This window comes from Macrosteles quadrilineatus, unplaced genomic scaffold, assembly GCF_028750875.1.
Source record: "Macrosteles quadrilineatus isolate MER2022 unplaced genomic scaffold, UCM_ALF_1.0 Scaffold_8__2_contigs__length_117827958, whole genome shotgun sequence".
Lineage (NCBI taxonomy): Eukaryota > Metazoa > Arthropoda > Insecta > Hemiptera > Cicadellidae > Macrosteles > Macrosteles quadrilineatus.
This window is the reverse complement of record NW_026542601.1, coordinates 45,515,233-45,532,899: the sequence shown is the minus strand read 5'-3', so window position 1 is coordinate 45,532,899 and position 17,667 is coordinate 45,515,233. Positions and strand designations below refer to the sequence as shown.

The 17,667-nt window shown below is 36.3% G+C and overlaps 1 protein-coding gene across 5 annotated transcripts in view; it reads right to left on the bottom strand.

Annotated features, from left to right (window-relative positions):
* LOC129001460 (chromodomain-helicase-DNA-binding protein 7-like) overlaps window positions 1–17,667 on the bottom strand; it is a 76,257-nt gene that overhangs the window by 20,574 nt on the left and 38,016 nt on the right. For 4 of the 5 annotated variants that reach the window (XM_054428751.1, XM_054428754.1, XM_054428752.1 and 1 more), the window contains 13 exons: window positions 16,688–16,930; window positions 13,988–14,144; window positions 13,347–13,554; window positions 12,409–12,604; window positions 11,691–11,907; window positions 8,934–9,175; window positions 8,158–8,456; window positions 5,893–5,980; window positions 5,314–5,425; window positions 4,901–5,087; window positions 4,532–4,621; window positions 3,047–3,229; window positions 764–1,031 (listed from right to left, as the gene is read on the bottom strand). In XM_054428751.1, coding sequence (XP_054284726.1) covers window positions 764–1,031; window positions 3,047–3,229; window positions 4,532–4,621; window positions 4,901–5,087; window positions 5,314–5,425; window positions 5,893–5,980; window positions 8,158–8,456; window positions 8,934–9,175; window positions 11,691–11,907; window positions 12,409–12,604; window positions 13,347–13,554; window positions 13,988–14,144; window positions 16,688–16,930 — 2,490 coding nt within the window. The remainder of the gene's footprint in view (window positions 1–763; window positions 1,032–3,046; window positions 3,230–4,531; window positions 4,622–4,900; window positions 5,088–5,313; window positions 5,426–5,892; window positions 5,981–8,157; window positions 8,457–8,933; window positions 9,176–11,690; window positions 11,908–12,408; window positions 12,605–13,346; window positions 13,555–13,987; window positions 14,145–16,687; window positions 16,931–17,667) is intronic. The other variant, XM_054428755.1, reaches the window with a different exon arrangement.

The window sequence follows — 17,667 nt, the reverse complement described above, 5'->3', positions numbered from 1 at the left end:
TATAGGCCTATAATTTATACAATTTCATTGAGCGCGAACTTATTTTTTTTCTTTTTTAAATTTTCCAAAATATTTCTTTTTTACCTAAAAAAATTTTTTGAAACAAATGTTCCTTATGTTTTATGTATAATATTGAAGCCCATGATTTTCTAAACAAAATGGTATATAGAACAGTATAATTAACATTGTTTTCAAGCTTCTCAGATCCGTTTTAAAAAAACCTTGCAAATGAGCAAAAAATAGGCAGACATTAAGGCCAAAACAAGGGACACTCGGAGGGTTAAAATCAATGACAGGACACACAGGATAGATGAGAACACAACAAATGGAAATGAGTAAGTGAACTTTAACACTCAAGTTTGAGTATTCGCACATAGGAAATATTGTTATTCACTGTATTAAACCCAACTAATAAAACATTCATTTAGTGCACAACAAGACCCAAGTAACCTGATTGTTGTTCAATGGTACATAACTTTTTATCTTTTTGATCTTGATCTGTAAGTTTTATCTTTGACTATTGGATACAAGTAGACATCCCACTACATGTCGCTAGTTTATTGATCAAAATGGACACAGTCGAATTGTGCCACCGATAGTTTATTGATGTAAATAACTGATTTTTGTAAAATACACCAACTTTCTTCCAACTGGCAACAACCGGTCCAAAAAGATAGGATGTCTACTTTAGTATCTAAGTCAATACTGTCACCCAAGGAACCATCCTTATAATATCTCACTGATAGAACATTAATTATTATACCTTTGCCTTGGCTGCCTGGCGCAGTTCTTCCTTCTTGAAGTTTCTCTGGTACGACGTGATGACTCGTCGTAGTCTACTGTTGAGGTCCTGCATGCTAGGCCACTGAGGTTTGCTGGGGTCCTCGGGTTCACCCGTCCCCCCCTCCTCTCCCCCCACAGCTGGGTTGGGTGTGGCAGGCTGCGACGGGTTCTCTCCCTCCCCTCCCGTCCCAGTCGCTGTCTCTGAACCGTCTTCTTCATCACTCAGTTTACCCAGTTCTTTCTCGTCACTGTAATTGCAGAAATTAATACACACTTGAATTGTTTATCAGATATCTCATAACTAATGTAATTTAAAAGAACATGCCTAATAAACTGCTTTCCTTGTATCAATTACTTCTACGCAGTAAATTACATTTAATGGGAAAACATAGTAATTGTGCTTAAATTGTTTAGCAATTGATAATAGGTCTTAAACGAGGAACCATTTAAAATATGAGCTAGTAAAATATGACTTATCAACTCGATCCTTAAAAATCACAAGGTGATGACATACATCATTTAGTACTTTTATCTTGGCAGCCATAAAAAGAAAACCATAAGAAACGTTTAATGTATTACGTTGTTTGCATTTTTATGCCCAATTGAATAGTGAAAGTATATTATTGATATTGCAAAAAATACATTGGTATGGCAATAATTCTTTGATTTATGCTGACAACAAAATCAAATATTTCCATTGAAGTTTTTTTAGTTTTTGTCTGGGAATCCTCAACCAAAAAGTACAAGATTCTCAGACAACATGATGATTACGGTGGTAATAGCTAACTCCCTTTAGCCTAATTTGAAAACTGCTAAGCTATAGAAGCATAAGCAGAACTCTCTGTACAGATACTGTAATGCCAAAAGCAAACATCAGTTGATACCTTAGACTAGTGATAATATATAAATAATGATTCTTTTTGTGCAGGTATTTTATCAATGCTTTAGAGTGCAGATTGCATTGGGCATCAACAAGCTGCTTGCATTAAATTGAGACTTGGATTATTTAAGATCATGCAATATCGAAATCAAAATTAGTGGACCTCATTAACGTACTGCATTTTGCACTAAATATAATTTGTATTCATTGCAAATCACAAATGATTATTCTGCTTGTATTGAGCCAACTAGTAAATAGTTATCATCTCTCTTTCACAGCACAACATAACATTTACACTTGACTTGTTATATGAACAACTGCCATGAAAAGTTTCAATATTTATTTGCAGTAAAGTGAAGTTTAAACAAAATTAGTTAGAGTGATGGCGCATGAGCTGGGTCTGCGCGCCAGTCTTTATTACTTTGGTATAGTTAGGGTCAGGTCCAAATATGTTCGCATTAGGGTTTCTGGCCGAAGTGCAATCACGGTGAAATCAAAACCATCTTCTGCTATCACGGTGAAATCCTGAACCTCGATCACAGTAAAAATCAAGAACATCCACCTCGGTCACAGCAAAATTGGAAATATCTTCAATCAAGTGAAATCGCAAGCCTCTTATGTAAACAAAACAAAATTGATAACACTACCGCGAAAGCATCGAAATGAGAAAGTTTTCTGCAGTTACAAGATACTGTATTGTGAACCTCTTCTGCGGTCCCGAGAAATCATGAACCTATTTTGCTGTCACGACAATATTTTGAGCATCTTCTGAGGTAAATTACGATTAGTAACCGCAAATCATTAACCTTTTCTTAGATCACAGCTATATGTAAAACATATTCTTTTGTCATGGCAGGATACGTCAAAAACAGGAACATCTTCTGCAGACATTGCGAAATCGTCAACCTCCTCTACAGTCATAAACAAATAGACAGCATCTGCCCTACTTACAGTGATATCACAAACCAGAAAAATCTATAACTTCCGCGGTCATGAAAAAAGAACTTATTCTGCAATGAAAAGGCATCTTCATCGTTTTCCATGATCGTGATAAAACCGTTAACATCCCATTTGATCCACAGACGAAATTGAAAATTTTGGGCTGCTGATATTTGCTTATTGCACAATCTTTATGGCCCGAACCAATCCTGACCCGAAAATATCAAGAGACCTGCAACCACAAATAAAATTTTGCCATTGCTACTTTTTACCATTTTATTTGGACCGAACACTAACAAATAGCTATAATAAATCTATCAAACATACTATAACGGCTGTCTTAAAACCTACAATCTAGATAAGCACTGAAATGTTTCTACAAATAAAACATAAAATAAATGGGCAGCGAGTGTGGTAGTGAGTGTGGCATGGGAAGGGACTTACACTGTGTGGGTGTGAGTGGGGGGACCGCATCTTGCCAGGAAGCTGAGCGCTGGGTCACCTCTCATCTGGTTATAGTTCTCATATCCGTGTTTGTAGGTGCCGATGACAAGGCTACGGTCAGCGTCCCGGTCCCACCATGGCGCCGGGGCTTGGTCGCAGTGAGGGGGATATATCGGCAAGGCGCTGGGGACATCGGACACATGTCAGCCCGTCCGTGCATGCACCATGCCATGCCATAGCCACACCACCTTCCCACCATCTCTTTGTGAGGGAAGGCTTTAATTTTTGTTCAAGAAAAACTCTGAAAGTTTATCTAAGAGATATATCATTTTTGGAAATGCAGCCTTGTGATTTAGTATTTCAGTACACTAGCAAAAATTTGAGTCCAATTGCATGTGACAATGTAAAGTAGGAACATTTGACTAAAATAGTAGGCCAAAATACAGAAACTCGTTTAGGTTTTTATTTATTTGATAAGTTTATGTCCAAGGTATAAATAAATCCCTGAACTAACTTATGCATTTACTCCACTTTCACGACAAATAAATACAATATGTCCAGAGGGTTTTAAACCCTGTATGGAATATATTGAATATTACAAGTATTTCTTTTTGGTAACTTTGATATAAGGAAATGAAAACCAGTACAATGTACAGTGCTGCAATGCAAAAAATAATGTTGACAATATTTTAATTTTCCTCTCATTGCAATATGTGACCCGGGTGGAAGATGGTGTGGCTGGTAAGAATTGAAGCAGGAGGGAGAATGCAAGTGATGATGAGAACTAAAAAATAATAATTATAATCTCTAGACAACTAGCTAGTATCTATTTACAGGTGACTTAAACAGACTTTCTGGATCAAAATCACAAAATAGAACACCTGTATATGTGTATTATTGATTTTCTGAACCAGTTACTATATAAAAAAAAGTAGTCCAAGTAAATAAGTAGTCTTAAAATGTTGGAAACCTTAAGTATGTTAAGGTATGTTTAAGTCTTCCTTTTGACTTTAAAGGTATCCTAATTTCAATATTTGAAATTCGGCAAACATCTTTCCCTATTAGCATAGGTGTTCGTTCAGATCATATTAAAGAATTTGTGTGTTACTTTTAAAATCTATGAAATATCATCAATAATTATTGGAAATAAAATATACAAGTTTATGAACCCCCAGTTGATTTTCACAAACAATTCAAAGCACTGCAAAATCTACAGAAATATTAGTTAGTTGCTAAATAAGGCTATGTAATACCTTAACACATTTTCATAATTTTGTTAAACACAAGCTGATTGGATAACTTAACAAAACAAAGCGACAGTGCCAAACTTGTTTGCACAAAAAGTCCTTCATTTTATGATTTCGACCCTCAAATAAACTTTGGGTGAATTGGAAATAAAAAACTGAACCTGGTGTAAGGGCTACAACTCTGGCAAGCGTAAGCACTGTTAGTCACATGCCAGTACGTGTTGTTGAGGTGACTCACCTGGCTGGCTGGCCATCAGATATGTGATGCACCAGGTCTCCCAGGATCTCGTGTTTGATGTAGTACAACATCCTCACTCTCAACAGAATCCTGCAACAGGACAAGCAAGCAAATCATTCAATTCAATCTGCGGCTCAAAATAACCAAAAATTACTTGTTTATACATGTGACTACTTTAAACGCCTTTGGCAAATTTTGTGACAAATTCTTACTTTCACAGCCACATTTGTGATCGTCTTTTTTTATCGCAGCAAAATTTGTGACGATTTCTCCCCAATTGTGGCGACATCTTATTATTTCCTTTAAACCCAAGTTGCTTCGATTTATCTAATCTGTGGTATTTTCACTCTGATTATGAATGTGACTCACTTGTTGGCGTGGCGAGCGAGGTGTTTCTTGTAGTTACTATCCAGGAAGATGTCCCCGTCGTATCTCTCATGTCTGCTCCAATGATCTAACTCAGTAGGCTCACTAGAAGTCTGTCCAAGCAACCTGGCCTCCTTCATCTTCAACTTCATCTTCCTACGGCCCCCTCTGGGTACTGGGGAATGTAGCCCTGGAAAATAACAGTGGTTCAAAGAATTATCAGCCTACACCATGGATGTACAATATTTAATAACTTTATCTACTCAGATTGTGTGAAATATTCAAGAAATAGACAGCAGCTGGAGTAACTTCCTACTTGACTAATATGTATACAAAGTAGTGATGGGTCGGTACTAAAGGTCAATTGTTGAATCCACCGGACCATTCGGACCGGTATAACTAGTAAGCTAGCTTACCCATATGGTTTCGTGGTATAGCACTTTCACCATTCTCCATCGGAGTTATCAGGTCCCAGATGAAACTCCTGATTTTGTCATCACCTCGGTAGTAGCGAAGGCAATATAGCATCTACAACAAAAGATAGATTTGAACTTTAAACCTCCTACTGTTGCAGGTTGGGAGATAACACTACACAATTGCACCATAAAACATGAATGAGTAACATATACTGTAAGATGCATGATAACAACTAATCTAGATAGTAATCTAGAAAATGAAGTGGATTTTGTTAATCCAAGTCTTTTATTAAATATGTACTTAGTATTAATGCATTTTTAACCAGGTTTAAATATAAAAGTTAGGCTACTCTATTTTACACAATCAATTATAAAGGCAATAGTTTAATAACATTGTTTTCTCTCAGGTATTCAGTATTAATGCATTTTTAACCAGGTTTAAATATAAAAGTTAGTTTAAAATAGAGTTATTTTACACAATCAATTATAAAGGCAATAGTTTAATAACATTGTTCTCTCAGTTATTCAATCCTTAATAATAACTAATTATAAAAAATAGTTATCGTATTATCGACTCACCAGTATTCTGGCAACATCTTCAATGTCACTCTCTTTCCAGCCATCTCTGAACTGACCATGGCTCAGTATATCAGTCCAACGACCCCACCTGCCAAAACAATGTCATATATTACACAGTACAGTCCAACCTCAGTATAACGAATCTGAAGGGACCAAACTGAATATTCGTTATATCAAGGATTTCGTTAAAATGAGGTTCGTTATATAGAGGTTATGTTTGCAGGAATTTCGCTAAGTCGAGGTTCAGAACCAGCGTCGGTCAATATAGGTCGGGGGATTAGACAAAACACAATTAAAGTAGCATAGGCTACAATACTTTACAGTACAGTGTTTACATTGTACAGTAAAACCTAAATTATCCGGCATAAAAAAGGGGAGGGTTCTTGAATATTGCGCAATCATGATAATGGCATTGTCCTTGGTACAGGTTAAAAACTGTAAGTTTAAAATCACAGCTTGTTCTAACCCTCCTAACACCTAGCCAAACACTGTATTCCGTAGTCATAAACCATGTAAAGAACAAAACAAAACAGTAGTAGAAAGTTTTGTAAGCTATAGCTCGTGATAGGCCGGTAGGCTGCTTACAGTACAGTACTGATTTATCACAACAGAGGAATGTCAATAATAATCATTAAATATAGCATTGGTGTTGTTAGTTCAAACAAATCGTATTGAAAACAATAAATTATTATGTAAGTCATTATAAAAGTGTATAATCATTGCCAACTTAAAAATAATAAAAACACTCGAAAAAGGAATGTTAAAATAACGATGTTGCTATTCTTTCTCTTTGGTTTTGTTTTTATATTCTATTTTAGGTTTCTCTTTATCCAAAAAATTGTACAATTCACCATAGTAACTTATCGCCCAATCACAACTTACTAAACATTACGTCGTCATCAGTCCTCAGTGAATGAAATCAGTTCTCAGTTGCAACATAGCGCGCGCAGCGACAGTAGTATAGTTTGTGTATTCATTGACAGTAGACAGAGAGATGGTGTAAAACGGAGCAGACGAATGTTAGCGATGACGTCACCTTTCATTTCATTTGATAAAGAAACAGATTTTTCAAAAACAATAATGGGGTGGGGGATTTGTTATATCGAGGGAAAGACGTAGACAATTCGTTATGCAGAGGTTAAATTCGCAATGTAGAGGTTCTGACAATGATAAATTCGCTATATTGAGGTGTCTTATTTTAGCCGAAATCACGAAAAATTCGTTAAGTCAAGGTCGTTGTTATGGTTTGTTCGTTATGTAGAGGTAAAATATACATTGTGTCTTATGGAGAGTTCTAGGGGATTTAAAAAAATTCGTTATATCAAGGAATTCGTTGTATCGAGGTTCGTTATATCAAGGTTAGACTGTACTAAATTAACTTTTAATTTCAGTACTTACTGCCTCACGGAGGATAAGGAAATAGCTAGATAAAAACTTTGACTATCACTAGCAAAGGCATTAAAATTGATCAACTCAAAAGATTGGAACAGAATAGTCAAGATTAAACATATGTAAAGAATTGTTGACATATGCTCTTTAATAATTTTTAAACAAATTAATGTAATGAAAAAAGGTTTGATAACAGATAAAAGCTATTTACATTACAGTGTAGTAAGGGTGTCTTTACATCACGCAGGTGAATTCTCCTAAGTGATGTAAACAAGCTCTTGCGTAACATGTAACGTACAAGATTTTACCTGACAGTGGAGGTTACGAACACTATTTTTCATTATCCATTTCACTCATCTTCTAACAGTAACGTTCATTTACAAACAAAAGCTAGGTTAGGAAAATTCTTCAACACGTAACAATAAAATTCAAGCGCACAGCTGATTTCTAGCGTTGTACGTTGTTGGCTCCATAGAGGTATATTTTTTAAGTTAAGCACTCAATGTTACTTAAATGGGTTTCATTACCTCACCGAGTGAGTTTTTTCAACTTTACATCACTCGTGATGTAAAGAAGTTGTATACATCACGCTTGGGATAGGGAAGTTTAACATGGCGGGTTAAGTAAAAATGATTTATTTGGTTGGAGTTAATTAATTGCTGAGAAAGCCTTGTCAGTTACCTCCAGCAATGGTGACTCAGTTGTCAGAAAAAAACACTGAACTGAAATTCATGTGTTTTGTCTACAAATGTGTTGAGTAATAGTCTCCTACACATAGCTGTTTCAAGCCATCCTAAATCTAATTTTAAATCTTGGCCAACTAACCAAACTAATTTAACCGACAGTAGTTTATGATTAGTTAACATCCGTACTGACCCAAACGTCAACAAGCCTCGTTCCACCTTGAAGCACTCACTCCTCGTCCACGCTCCATACACAACTTCCCCTTCCTTGGGTACAAAGCCGTCGGGGAAAAACTTCTGCTTGAGCTTCTTCAGTTTCTTGTTGCGCCTAGCACCTCTGCCGCGGCCCACACCGATGGCCGTATCGTTGTCTTGGTCGTCACCTTCCTCTGCACTCGAGGACTCCAGATCTGACATGTCCATGACAGCTTCATCGTGACCGTAGCGCTTGATCTGTGTGCGTCGCCTCGGCTCCGATATCACCAGCTTGCTCTGTCGAACATTAAATGATATTATTAGTTTTAGTGACAAGATACATGATAAGCTTTTGCAAGAGAAAATGTCTTGGCAAAAATTGTTAATTAAAATAAAGTAACTTGAGTATGCCAATACAGTGTTATTCGTTGTTTACTAACTATTTTCAAAATAAGAAAACAAACTGTGATTATTTAAATTTTGAAGTTGTACAGTCCCATACCTTGCGGTGGAATTTACGTACATTTCAAGGATTTTTTTCAGTAATCAGAATTTACGTTCAATTCCCGGGTTTTCCAGATCAGCTAAGCACCCTGACACAGAGCACTTTTTAGCCTTCAACCAATTAGTGGTTTCCATTGACTTTTTAAAGTTTTGTGAAAAATATGGTATTAAAAAGATTGCGGATGTCCAGGAAAATTGAAATAACTACTTTACACTTGTCTATCACTCTTAAACCAAATTATTATTTTAACAGCCAGTTAAAAGCCATACCTCTTCTCCCCTTTCTGCAGTGTCAATGTCCGCTCTCTTAGCCCACTTTTTCCAAAAGTCAGGATCGTCAATGTCAATGTCTTGCCGGATGCCTGATGATGCAAAGCTGGCCTTGGAGAAGGTAGAACCTTTCTCAGATTCTAATGTAATGATCTGAGTTCTTCTCTCCAATATTTGGTCTATATCTTCCTCACAGAACTTGTCAGAGGCATTGTCCTCCTCCATGATAGCACCATAGGCTCCTGTAATTGTTAATACAATTGGAATGAATCATTGTTGAAAACACTTTAAAGTTTCTAAAAAACAAAAAAAAATTCATTGATTTGGCATTGACTTGGCATTAACGGTGAAATGTTGTCTTCTGACAAAAATTAACTGTAAGATGGAAACTGAGATAGAGACAGATAACTTACCTCAAAGTTAGTAAAGGAGAGCAAGGGAAAAGTGTGCTTGGAATCGGATAAGGATCTGTTAAATAGATCATAAGCTCAGGTTATGTGGATACAAGTCATCTGCAATAGGGAAAACAAAATTTTTTTTTAAATTAGGGATGGACGAGATTGGATTTTTAGTTTGAGGCGAGACGAGATTTTTTATTTCTCATAAAATTTCGAGACGAGATTGAGGCGGGATTTCCCTTCTCATACATAATGGGAAATGCACGTTTGACATTTTACCTGATTTTGTAACATTGTTAGATGACTGTTTAAATGCAAAAATAATAATAATAGGCAAGAATATTTATTAGACTTAACAAAACTTCTCAAATTATAAAACAATTAAATAGTGTTTGGCCGATTCCTGAATTGGCAGATTCCGATTCTACAACTTTGGTTTCGATTTTCGATTCCGCACTTAATACCAATACCTGTTAAAAACTCATTTAATAACGCATATAACTTATGATATAACTTTATTTATTTAATCTTTATACAATAAGATAACTGCATTGCTATTGATTAAGTTTACATAGACAGAGACAATAACCAAACTCTGTATTTTTTGAAGTGGTATCGAAGGTATCGAGGTATTGAGAATCGGAATCGGCCCATTCCTACAATTAAAGTAATATTTACATGTATTACATTTACTTTCTGCAGGTGTTTTATATATATATATATATTATTAATCTTGTCTTGAAAAAATCTTGATAAAAAATCTCGTCTCGTAGAACAAGATTTAAAATTTCCAGAAAATGTCCCTAAATTTCAAGACTTGTCTATCCCCCAAAAAAAATCTAATTTGAAGGGAAATCTTTCAAATCTAATACTACAGTACACTCGCGATTATCCAGTATATTATACAGTAAAAAAAAATAGCAATTAATTTATAACTTGTTAAAGTTAATACTTGAACAGACCATTTTAAATATTTTGTAACATACTAATGATCTGCATCATAACCTAGAAAATTAAAATCACACAGTGCTAGGTTGGCCGTTGACAAAATAAATAGCAGAAGAATTACTGGCTCGCATCGCCTTTTGTCAAGTCATTGTAATTATGATAATTTGATTTTAACATGAAATGTCAAAGTACAGCTCAGGCCAATCAAAAAGTAATTGTCTACTTTTTTAAGTAGCAAGATTGACCTTATTATGTTTTTAAATACTGCAATCTGTTGATAACATAATTTTAACAATACTGTATTCAATTTTTATTCAAACTATTAAGTTTTGAGCATGATTAGGTTATTGTTTCCTAAAATAGTCGTTAATGAGAAAGGAAGGATACATAAAGAGATAAAGAGAAAAGAATCATTTTACTTTATACCTCTGAAGAAGCCCCTGAAAGGGGTGAAGTATCAGTTTAATGTAACTTTTATGTGTTCTATTCTCCTGGGACTCTTTACTCAGGTGAGATAGTTGTGTACCCTTTTTTCTCCTAAACAATAATTATAAAGCCAAGTTGTTTTTTTTCCTTTTAAAAAAACTACCCTGTTTTCTAAAATATTGACTTTTGCTATGTATTGTTAAAACGTACAATTTTCAATTATTAGATGTCCTAATGTGGTACCGTCGAAACCCCTAACCTCAAATTTTAAGTGACCTCCAAATTATCAAAGACTAGCTGTAACCCGCGGGCTTTGCCCCGTTTAACTTCTTAATTTTCAAGATTATCTCGTTCGCATGGCTCAATCACGTCCTGGTTGAAGTTTGTTCGCTACGCTCACTCACCTTTAGGTTGGAGCTCGTTCGCTGCGCTCACTTGCCTTCAGGTTAGCTCGTTCGCTACGCTAACTCGCCTCCAGGTTGAAGTTCGTTCGCTACGCTCACTCACCTTTTGGTTGCAAATTAGCTGTTGTCATAAATGTAAAAGAAATAATAGTGCTGCACCCTGTTGGTAATTTTTGTAACTTTAATGCTATTGAACATCACAGAACAGAACCAACTTGTTTAATTGAAACAGCTGTTAAGATTCAATAATTTCATTTCTCATAAGGTTAACATGGGAAACTCCAGAGCCACTGGGGCGGAGCCCGAAAGGATTTTCGAAATAAGAATATGCCTATATGTTAATCGGGAATGTGAGCTATCATCATGCCAAATTTCAGCCCAATCCGACCAGTATTTTTCGCGTTCACTTGTCACAAACATACATCCATACATCCATACATCCATACATCCATACATCCAAACTTTCTCATTTATAATATTAGTAGGATTCCCAGTTACAGAAATAGTCTCGACCCCAACAGCCTCAGTTAATCGCGAATGTACTGTACCAACAAATTTTGTTGTCAAACATTATTTAATACCTTTTTTTAATAAGTCCTCGATCTCTTTCTTGGACAATGTCTTGCTGTTGATCTCCTTGCCTCCCTGGGCAGTGTTCATGCTCTGCAGGATAGCTTTGTCCAAACCCAGTTTCAACGAGGCCTTGTCGAACATCTCCCTCTCATAAGTGTTGCGACATAACAGTCTGTAGACTTTCACCATCTTTTGCTGGCCGATTCTATGACATCTAGCTTGAGCCTGGGCATAAATGGGAAAGATGTAATGGTAGGACATTTCATTACGAAAGTAATACTTTAAATGGTTTTCTGCCTCAGACAGTTCAACAGTTTCTCATGTATACTAGAGTTTATGTGCTTTATATTGATTCAACCCTTTCCATGCTTTTTTTAAGTTCTTAATATGCTTATTTTTAACACTTGGACCTCTCACAAAGTATCACAGACTGTATTTTTTTTACTACTGAATCATAATGTAATAATATAAAATATTGCAATATATAACTTTCAGACGGCAAAATTATGTTTGATGTAGTTACTGTAAAGCTATGATAGGTACTGGTACATTAGGTAACAATGATATAAGGGTAGCAAAGAATACTGTGCTGGTGTTGGATTTTATCTCTCTCATTCTGTCACAATGGAAGATTAGTGGAAACCTTCACTCACAGACAATCCTTGAATTATCGTGAGACATTACACTACCTCTTGATATAGACAGTGTAGGAAGTATGTATTTTACCTGTAGATCATTTTGAGGGTTCCAGTCGCTGTCGTAGATGATGACAGTATCGGCTGCAGTCAGATTGATGCCCAGACCTCCAGCCTTGGTACACAACAGGAACACAAACCTGTCAGAGTCTGGTCTGCAGAACCTGTCTATGGCTGCTTGTCTCAGGTTGCCTCTGATACGGCCGTCGATACGCTCAAATGGATATCTGTAAACAGACAAGATTCAAGATTCAAAGAGTCTTTATTCACACAGTACAAATTTTCGTACATGAATAGTGTCTATTGTTACTTACTAGGCTACCTAAATTAGCAATAAGAAACATTTAAACAAAATACTATAGGCTACATTATTTTAAATTGAAATTACGATAATATTCTATTTTGGAAGGTGCAAGGTCAAGTAAGAACCTTCAGTTTTTGCAGATACTCCACTAGTACAAACCTACTTTTAATTGAACTTTACTAATCAATCATTACTAATTGACAAGGAATCTACAAATTGGTAAGTTTTGATAATGGCTTAAGACTTAACAAGAAATATAAATGCTTACCTTACTGAAAAACAAAGAGAAGAAAAGGCATGAATAAACATGTAAATATTATATAGAATTTTTGGAGCCACTAGCTCTTTTTCAGTGGTAGTCTTTGTTCTTAAAGTAGGTTCAGGTTGTTCTTTTTGTGAAAAGTAGTAACTAAATCTAAAGCATCCCCCAAACAAACATTTTATATATTTTTTTTACTATCTCTTGTAGGCCTGGTGTTACGAAAAACATCCACCAAAAATCCAAAATACATAAAAAATAGCTGGTAGAGTGAAAATTTGTGATAATCTTCAAGACTTTTTTATTTCTAAAAAAGCAAGGGAAAAAATATTGACTGCTAAAAAATTAAAGGAAATAAAATAAATATGCCTGTAATTATTTTTATACAGCCTAAAAGAATACTCACTTTCTATATAGAAGATAATCCTCCAGAATATCTAGACATCGTACCATCTGACTGAAAACTAGAACTCTGTGACCACCACTTTTCAGTTTTGGCAGAAGTTTGTCTATCAGAACCATTTTACCAGAGGAGTTGATAAGTGCCTTGAAATAAGCATCGGGATCATCCCCGTGGGCAATACGGTAATCATGTTGAATTTGATCTTCAGCACCTTAACCACAAGGAAAGATCAAATAGTCAGTACACTTGTAACAAAACATTACAACTACATATTTAAATGGAAACTCTCACCAAAAACAACATTACAAACATCATTTTACAGAAAGACTTAGGGCTCAACAGATTTTAAACTTCTTGATTAGAAAAAAAAGAGATTACTTTCTAAGAGAAAAAATATGAGTTTCACAGAACACAATTTTTTTGTGTACAGTATATGTCAAGCATGTTATGATAGGTAAGTTAATTATGGAGGTAGTGCAAATATTGTGTGTATTACAAGCACAAACATTCATTGTCGCTCTCGAATTGTATGGCCACACTCACCCGAAGGTTTGTGCAGCAATCTACATTTCTCGAGCGGCAATGGCGTACTTTGCGCTCTTGATACACAAATAGCTATTCTCTTTATAAATAGTCACACTTACCATTGAGCAGATAAGGATGTATACAACATTTCCTTAGTTCCATCATTGTATTCATCAAATTAGGCACATTGGCAGACGTTGTCCCTTTAGAGAGGAAGGAGAAATTTCTTTCCAATATTCCTCTGTAGTATTTTTTCTGGATGTTGGTTAGCTCTACCTAGAAACATCAAATTGAAGACCGTAAAAAATTTATGATAAAATTAACATTTACCTGCAATAAGCATCAAGTATAGGAATAAAATAGCATGTGTAAGCCTTTTTTTTGCACCTATTTGTGTGAAATTTGGTATCAATTTTTAGAAAACCAAAAAATCCATTCTTTTATTGTTTGTTATATTACAGATTATTATTGCTGTTATTGTGCTCACGAGTCCACTTTAGTGTGAATTCATCTAACCTAAAGTAGTTAAGGAATGGCCACAACAATGAACAATACCTGGCTTTTTACGCTCCCTTCACATTAAAAGGTTTTACGCTATGTCTATGTTTCTTTCACATTACTTGGCAAGGTGAATATGTTAAATGTCTCAATAAACGTTGTAACGGTTGTAAATTTTGACCGGCTCTAAGTTGATATTTACAACCGTTAACAAGCAAAAGGTGTTAGCAGCGCGGACAATAAGCGGGTTCGGGGACAAAGGTCAATCCCGACAACAGCCACTAACCTACGACGCCGGCCGCTGGAGACCGCTGAACACGGAAGTAGTTCCTGAAATCACCGTTGGAGCTCGCTACTTCTGAGGCGAATAAAACCGGAACCGCTAGCCGTTCCAAGGAGTCAGTTCAGTTCAGTTGAAAGCAGTTGAAGACCAACCTACAGTCAATATGACCTGGTAGAATTAGCCAATTGAAATTCCAGTTCATTTTCTCTGGTGTTGGCGTATTTTAAATTCTCCAGTCAAGTAAGTGTTGTCAGACTGTTTGTGAAGGAAGACTTGCAGATTTCAGCTATTGAGATATTTAGTGAGACTGGCATTAACGTTTGATATTAAGAGTTGACAGTGAAAATCAGGAATTGAGACGATCAAAGTCAAATAGTGAAGAAGCCCAACTGAAATCCCAGTTTAGTATCTCTGGTGTTGGCCCGTCTTTACTCTCAAGTCGAGTAGTGCTGTAAGTGTAATTTAGACTATTTGTGAAGTTAAGCCCTTGCAGTTATATTTCATATATTTTGGTTTATTAATTATTTTACTTTAGAAAGACCGGCGTGTTAGCCTGGCCAGTAGGGAATTATTTTATTTTATTTTATTAATTTGACTTTAGACAGACCGGCGAGTTAGCCTGGCAAGTAGGATTTTATTTTATTAAATTGTTGTAGGTTATAAAGACCGGCGTGTTAGCCTGGCCAGTAGGGAATTATTTTAGTTTATTTTATTATTTTACTTTAGAAAGACCGGCGAGTTAGCCTGGCCAGTAGGTAATTAGTTCAGTTTATTTAATAATTTTTTACTTTAGAAAGACCGGCGAGTTAGCCTGGCAGTTAGGGTGACATTTTACTGCATCGGTTGATTTGATTAAGACCGGCGAATTAGCCTGGCACGAGACACGCGAGAACACCCAGCGTTGGCAATTGTTTTAAAGGTGATCATTAAAGCGATGATGAGTGTGATGACACTGTTGACCCCCTGTGGTGAGGTGTCACTCTGAGCTTTAACAGACAATAAAGACGTTTTATTCAAAATTGAGTAGCGGAAGGACCTTGGAGGTTCCCAGCTCGACTCGAGCGATTCCGAGCATTTTATTTGTAAGGCGATACGGTAGAGGAGCGTAGTACGGGAGAGCCTCAGATAGGAAGGCCGCGACCCCGGCGCGCCGTAGCACCTTACAACGTCATCAGTGTCCAATTTATTAATATGATTGTAAACAATAAAAAGTGCAATGGCTAATCTATTTACATTTGCTAATGGGCTCCTATACAAAAAAAAAACTTGCATTTAACTACATGCGCCACTGACTTATGGCCATAACGCGACAACCGTCCGGTTCAGTGGCAGTGGATGGCTGCAAAACGACATATCGTAACCATCTAGTGTGAAAGCTCTTCTTAACACTACCAATAAAATTTACGTGTATGGTTACAAAACGTCCAGCAAAAATTAGGGATGGTCGGGATTAAACTTTTATTTCGGGACGTGATTTTTTCCTGTGCATAAAAAAGGTTTGTTTTAAAAGTCTTGAGTATTGCAGTTAACAAAAAAAAAAACAAACAAAATCAATTTTTAACGTTTGTGGCACTGATCTATAAAAACAAAAAAATGGTTTAAACTTTACAGGTCACGACGCGACCGTCGAAATTACCCGCGGTCACGGCACGATCATCGAAATAACTCGAGGTAACGGCATGATCGTCGGTATGACTCCGCGGTCACGGTGTCATCGTCGGTATTACTCGCGGTCACAGCGTGATCGTTGGTATGACTAACGGTTAATGACTTCACCTCCTGCGTTCGCGGAACTATCGTGAACATCTCTCGCAATAGCGGCGTAATCATCACTCGCAAAGCGACAAAATCACCAACGATAGTATCAAACCCCATCCGAAAAATTCTCGAATCAAATGTAATCCCGTCCCGTTTTCCCCAAAAATTTCCCAAAATTTCAGGACCCGACCATCCCTAGCAAAATGTTATGGTGTGAAAGGGTCAATACTATGTCCTTAACTATGGAAAGACCCAGAATGCATTGTAAACAAACACCTACCTCTACAACAGTCTCCTCCTTGGGTGCGATAGTCTTCTCAACATCCTCTTTGAGTCTACGTAACATCATCGGCTTGAGCAGCAACTGCAGCTTCTGCACCTCGTTCTCCGTCTTGAGAGCGCCAAACTCCTGTAGGAACGCATCACTGCTGGTGAACTGTTGCGGTTCCAGGAAGTTGAGCAGAGAGAACAGCTCGTTGACGTTGTTCTGCAGAGGTGTGCCAGACAGCAGCACTCGGTGTTCCTAAACATTTACAAGGGGTTATCACACCATATCGACCATTGGCTGACACGTCAGGCTCAGAGTTTTTATGGAACAGTTGTCTCTTAACAGTTAAACTAAGCTTCCACAGCTTCTCAATTCATTTATCTGACTTATTGTTGAAAATTTCCTTAACACTTAAATCCCCTTCCCCTGAAGATCTCCTTTTCTCTTCAACCTACTCTCTAAAGAAGTCCTACATCAGAATGAAATATGGGTGTTACAGTTTGTGTTCTTTATTGAATATCTATTAGCCCCTGGAATTTTTGCAGGTAAGTTAGTTTTCTGTTCCATCATGGTTGATTTTGGGAGAAAGCAAAAGAAACAAATAAGCACAATCATATTTAATTTTGCTAAATTGGTTTAAATTATATTGTAATGTTTTAAAATTGTTTTGCAATTAATAAACCATAGCCTACTTAACAATTGAAACAGTAAACATTTCACAGTTAGATAACAGTGCAACAATGTGTTGTTTCCATATAGTAATTTTTATTAAGGTTAAAACTTTTTTATTTGTATTTTTAACGGTAATTTTAAAACAATACATTATTTGTTATTTTATTTCCCAGTCTTTACCTGTATGTTTGGCTTTCTTTGGATGACTTTTAAAACCAATACAGTGTCTCATGTACGTGTCTTGTCCTGGTATTTGGACTCTTATCTTTGATAATAGCTACTCGAATGTGGGGACAGACATTTGAAAATAATGAAAAAAT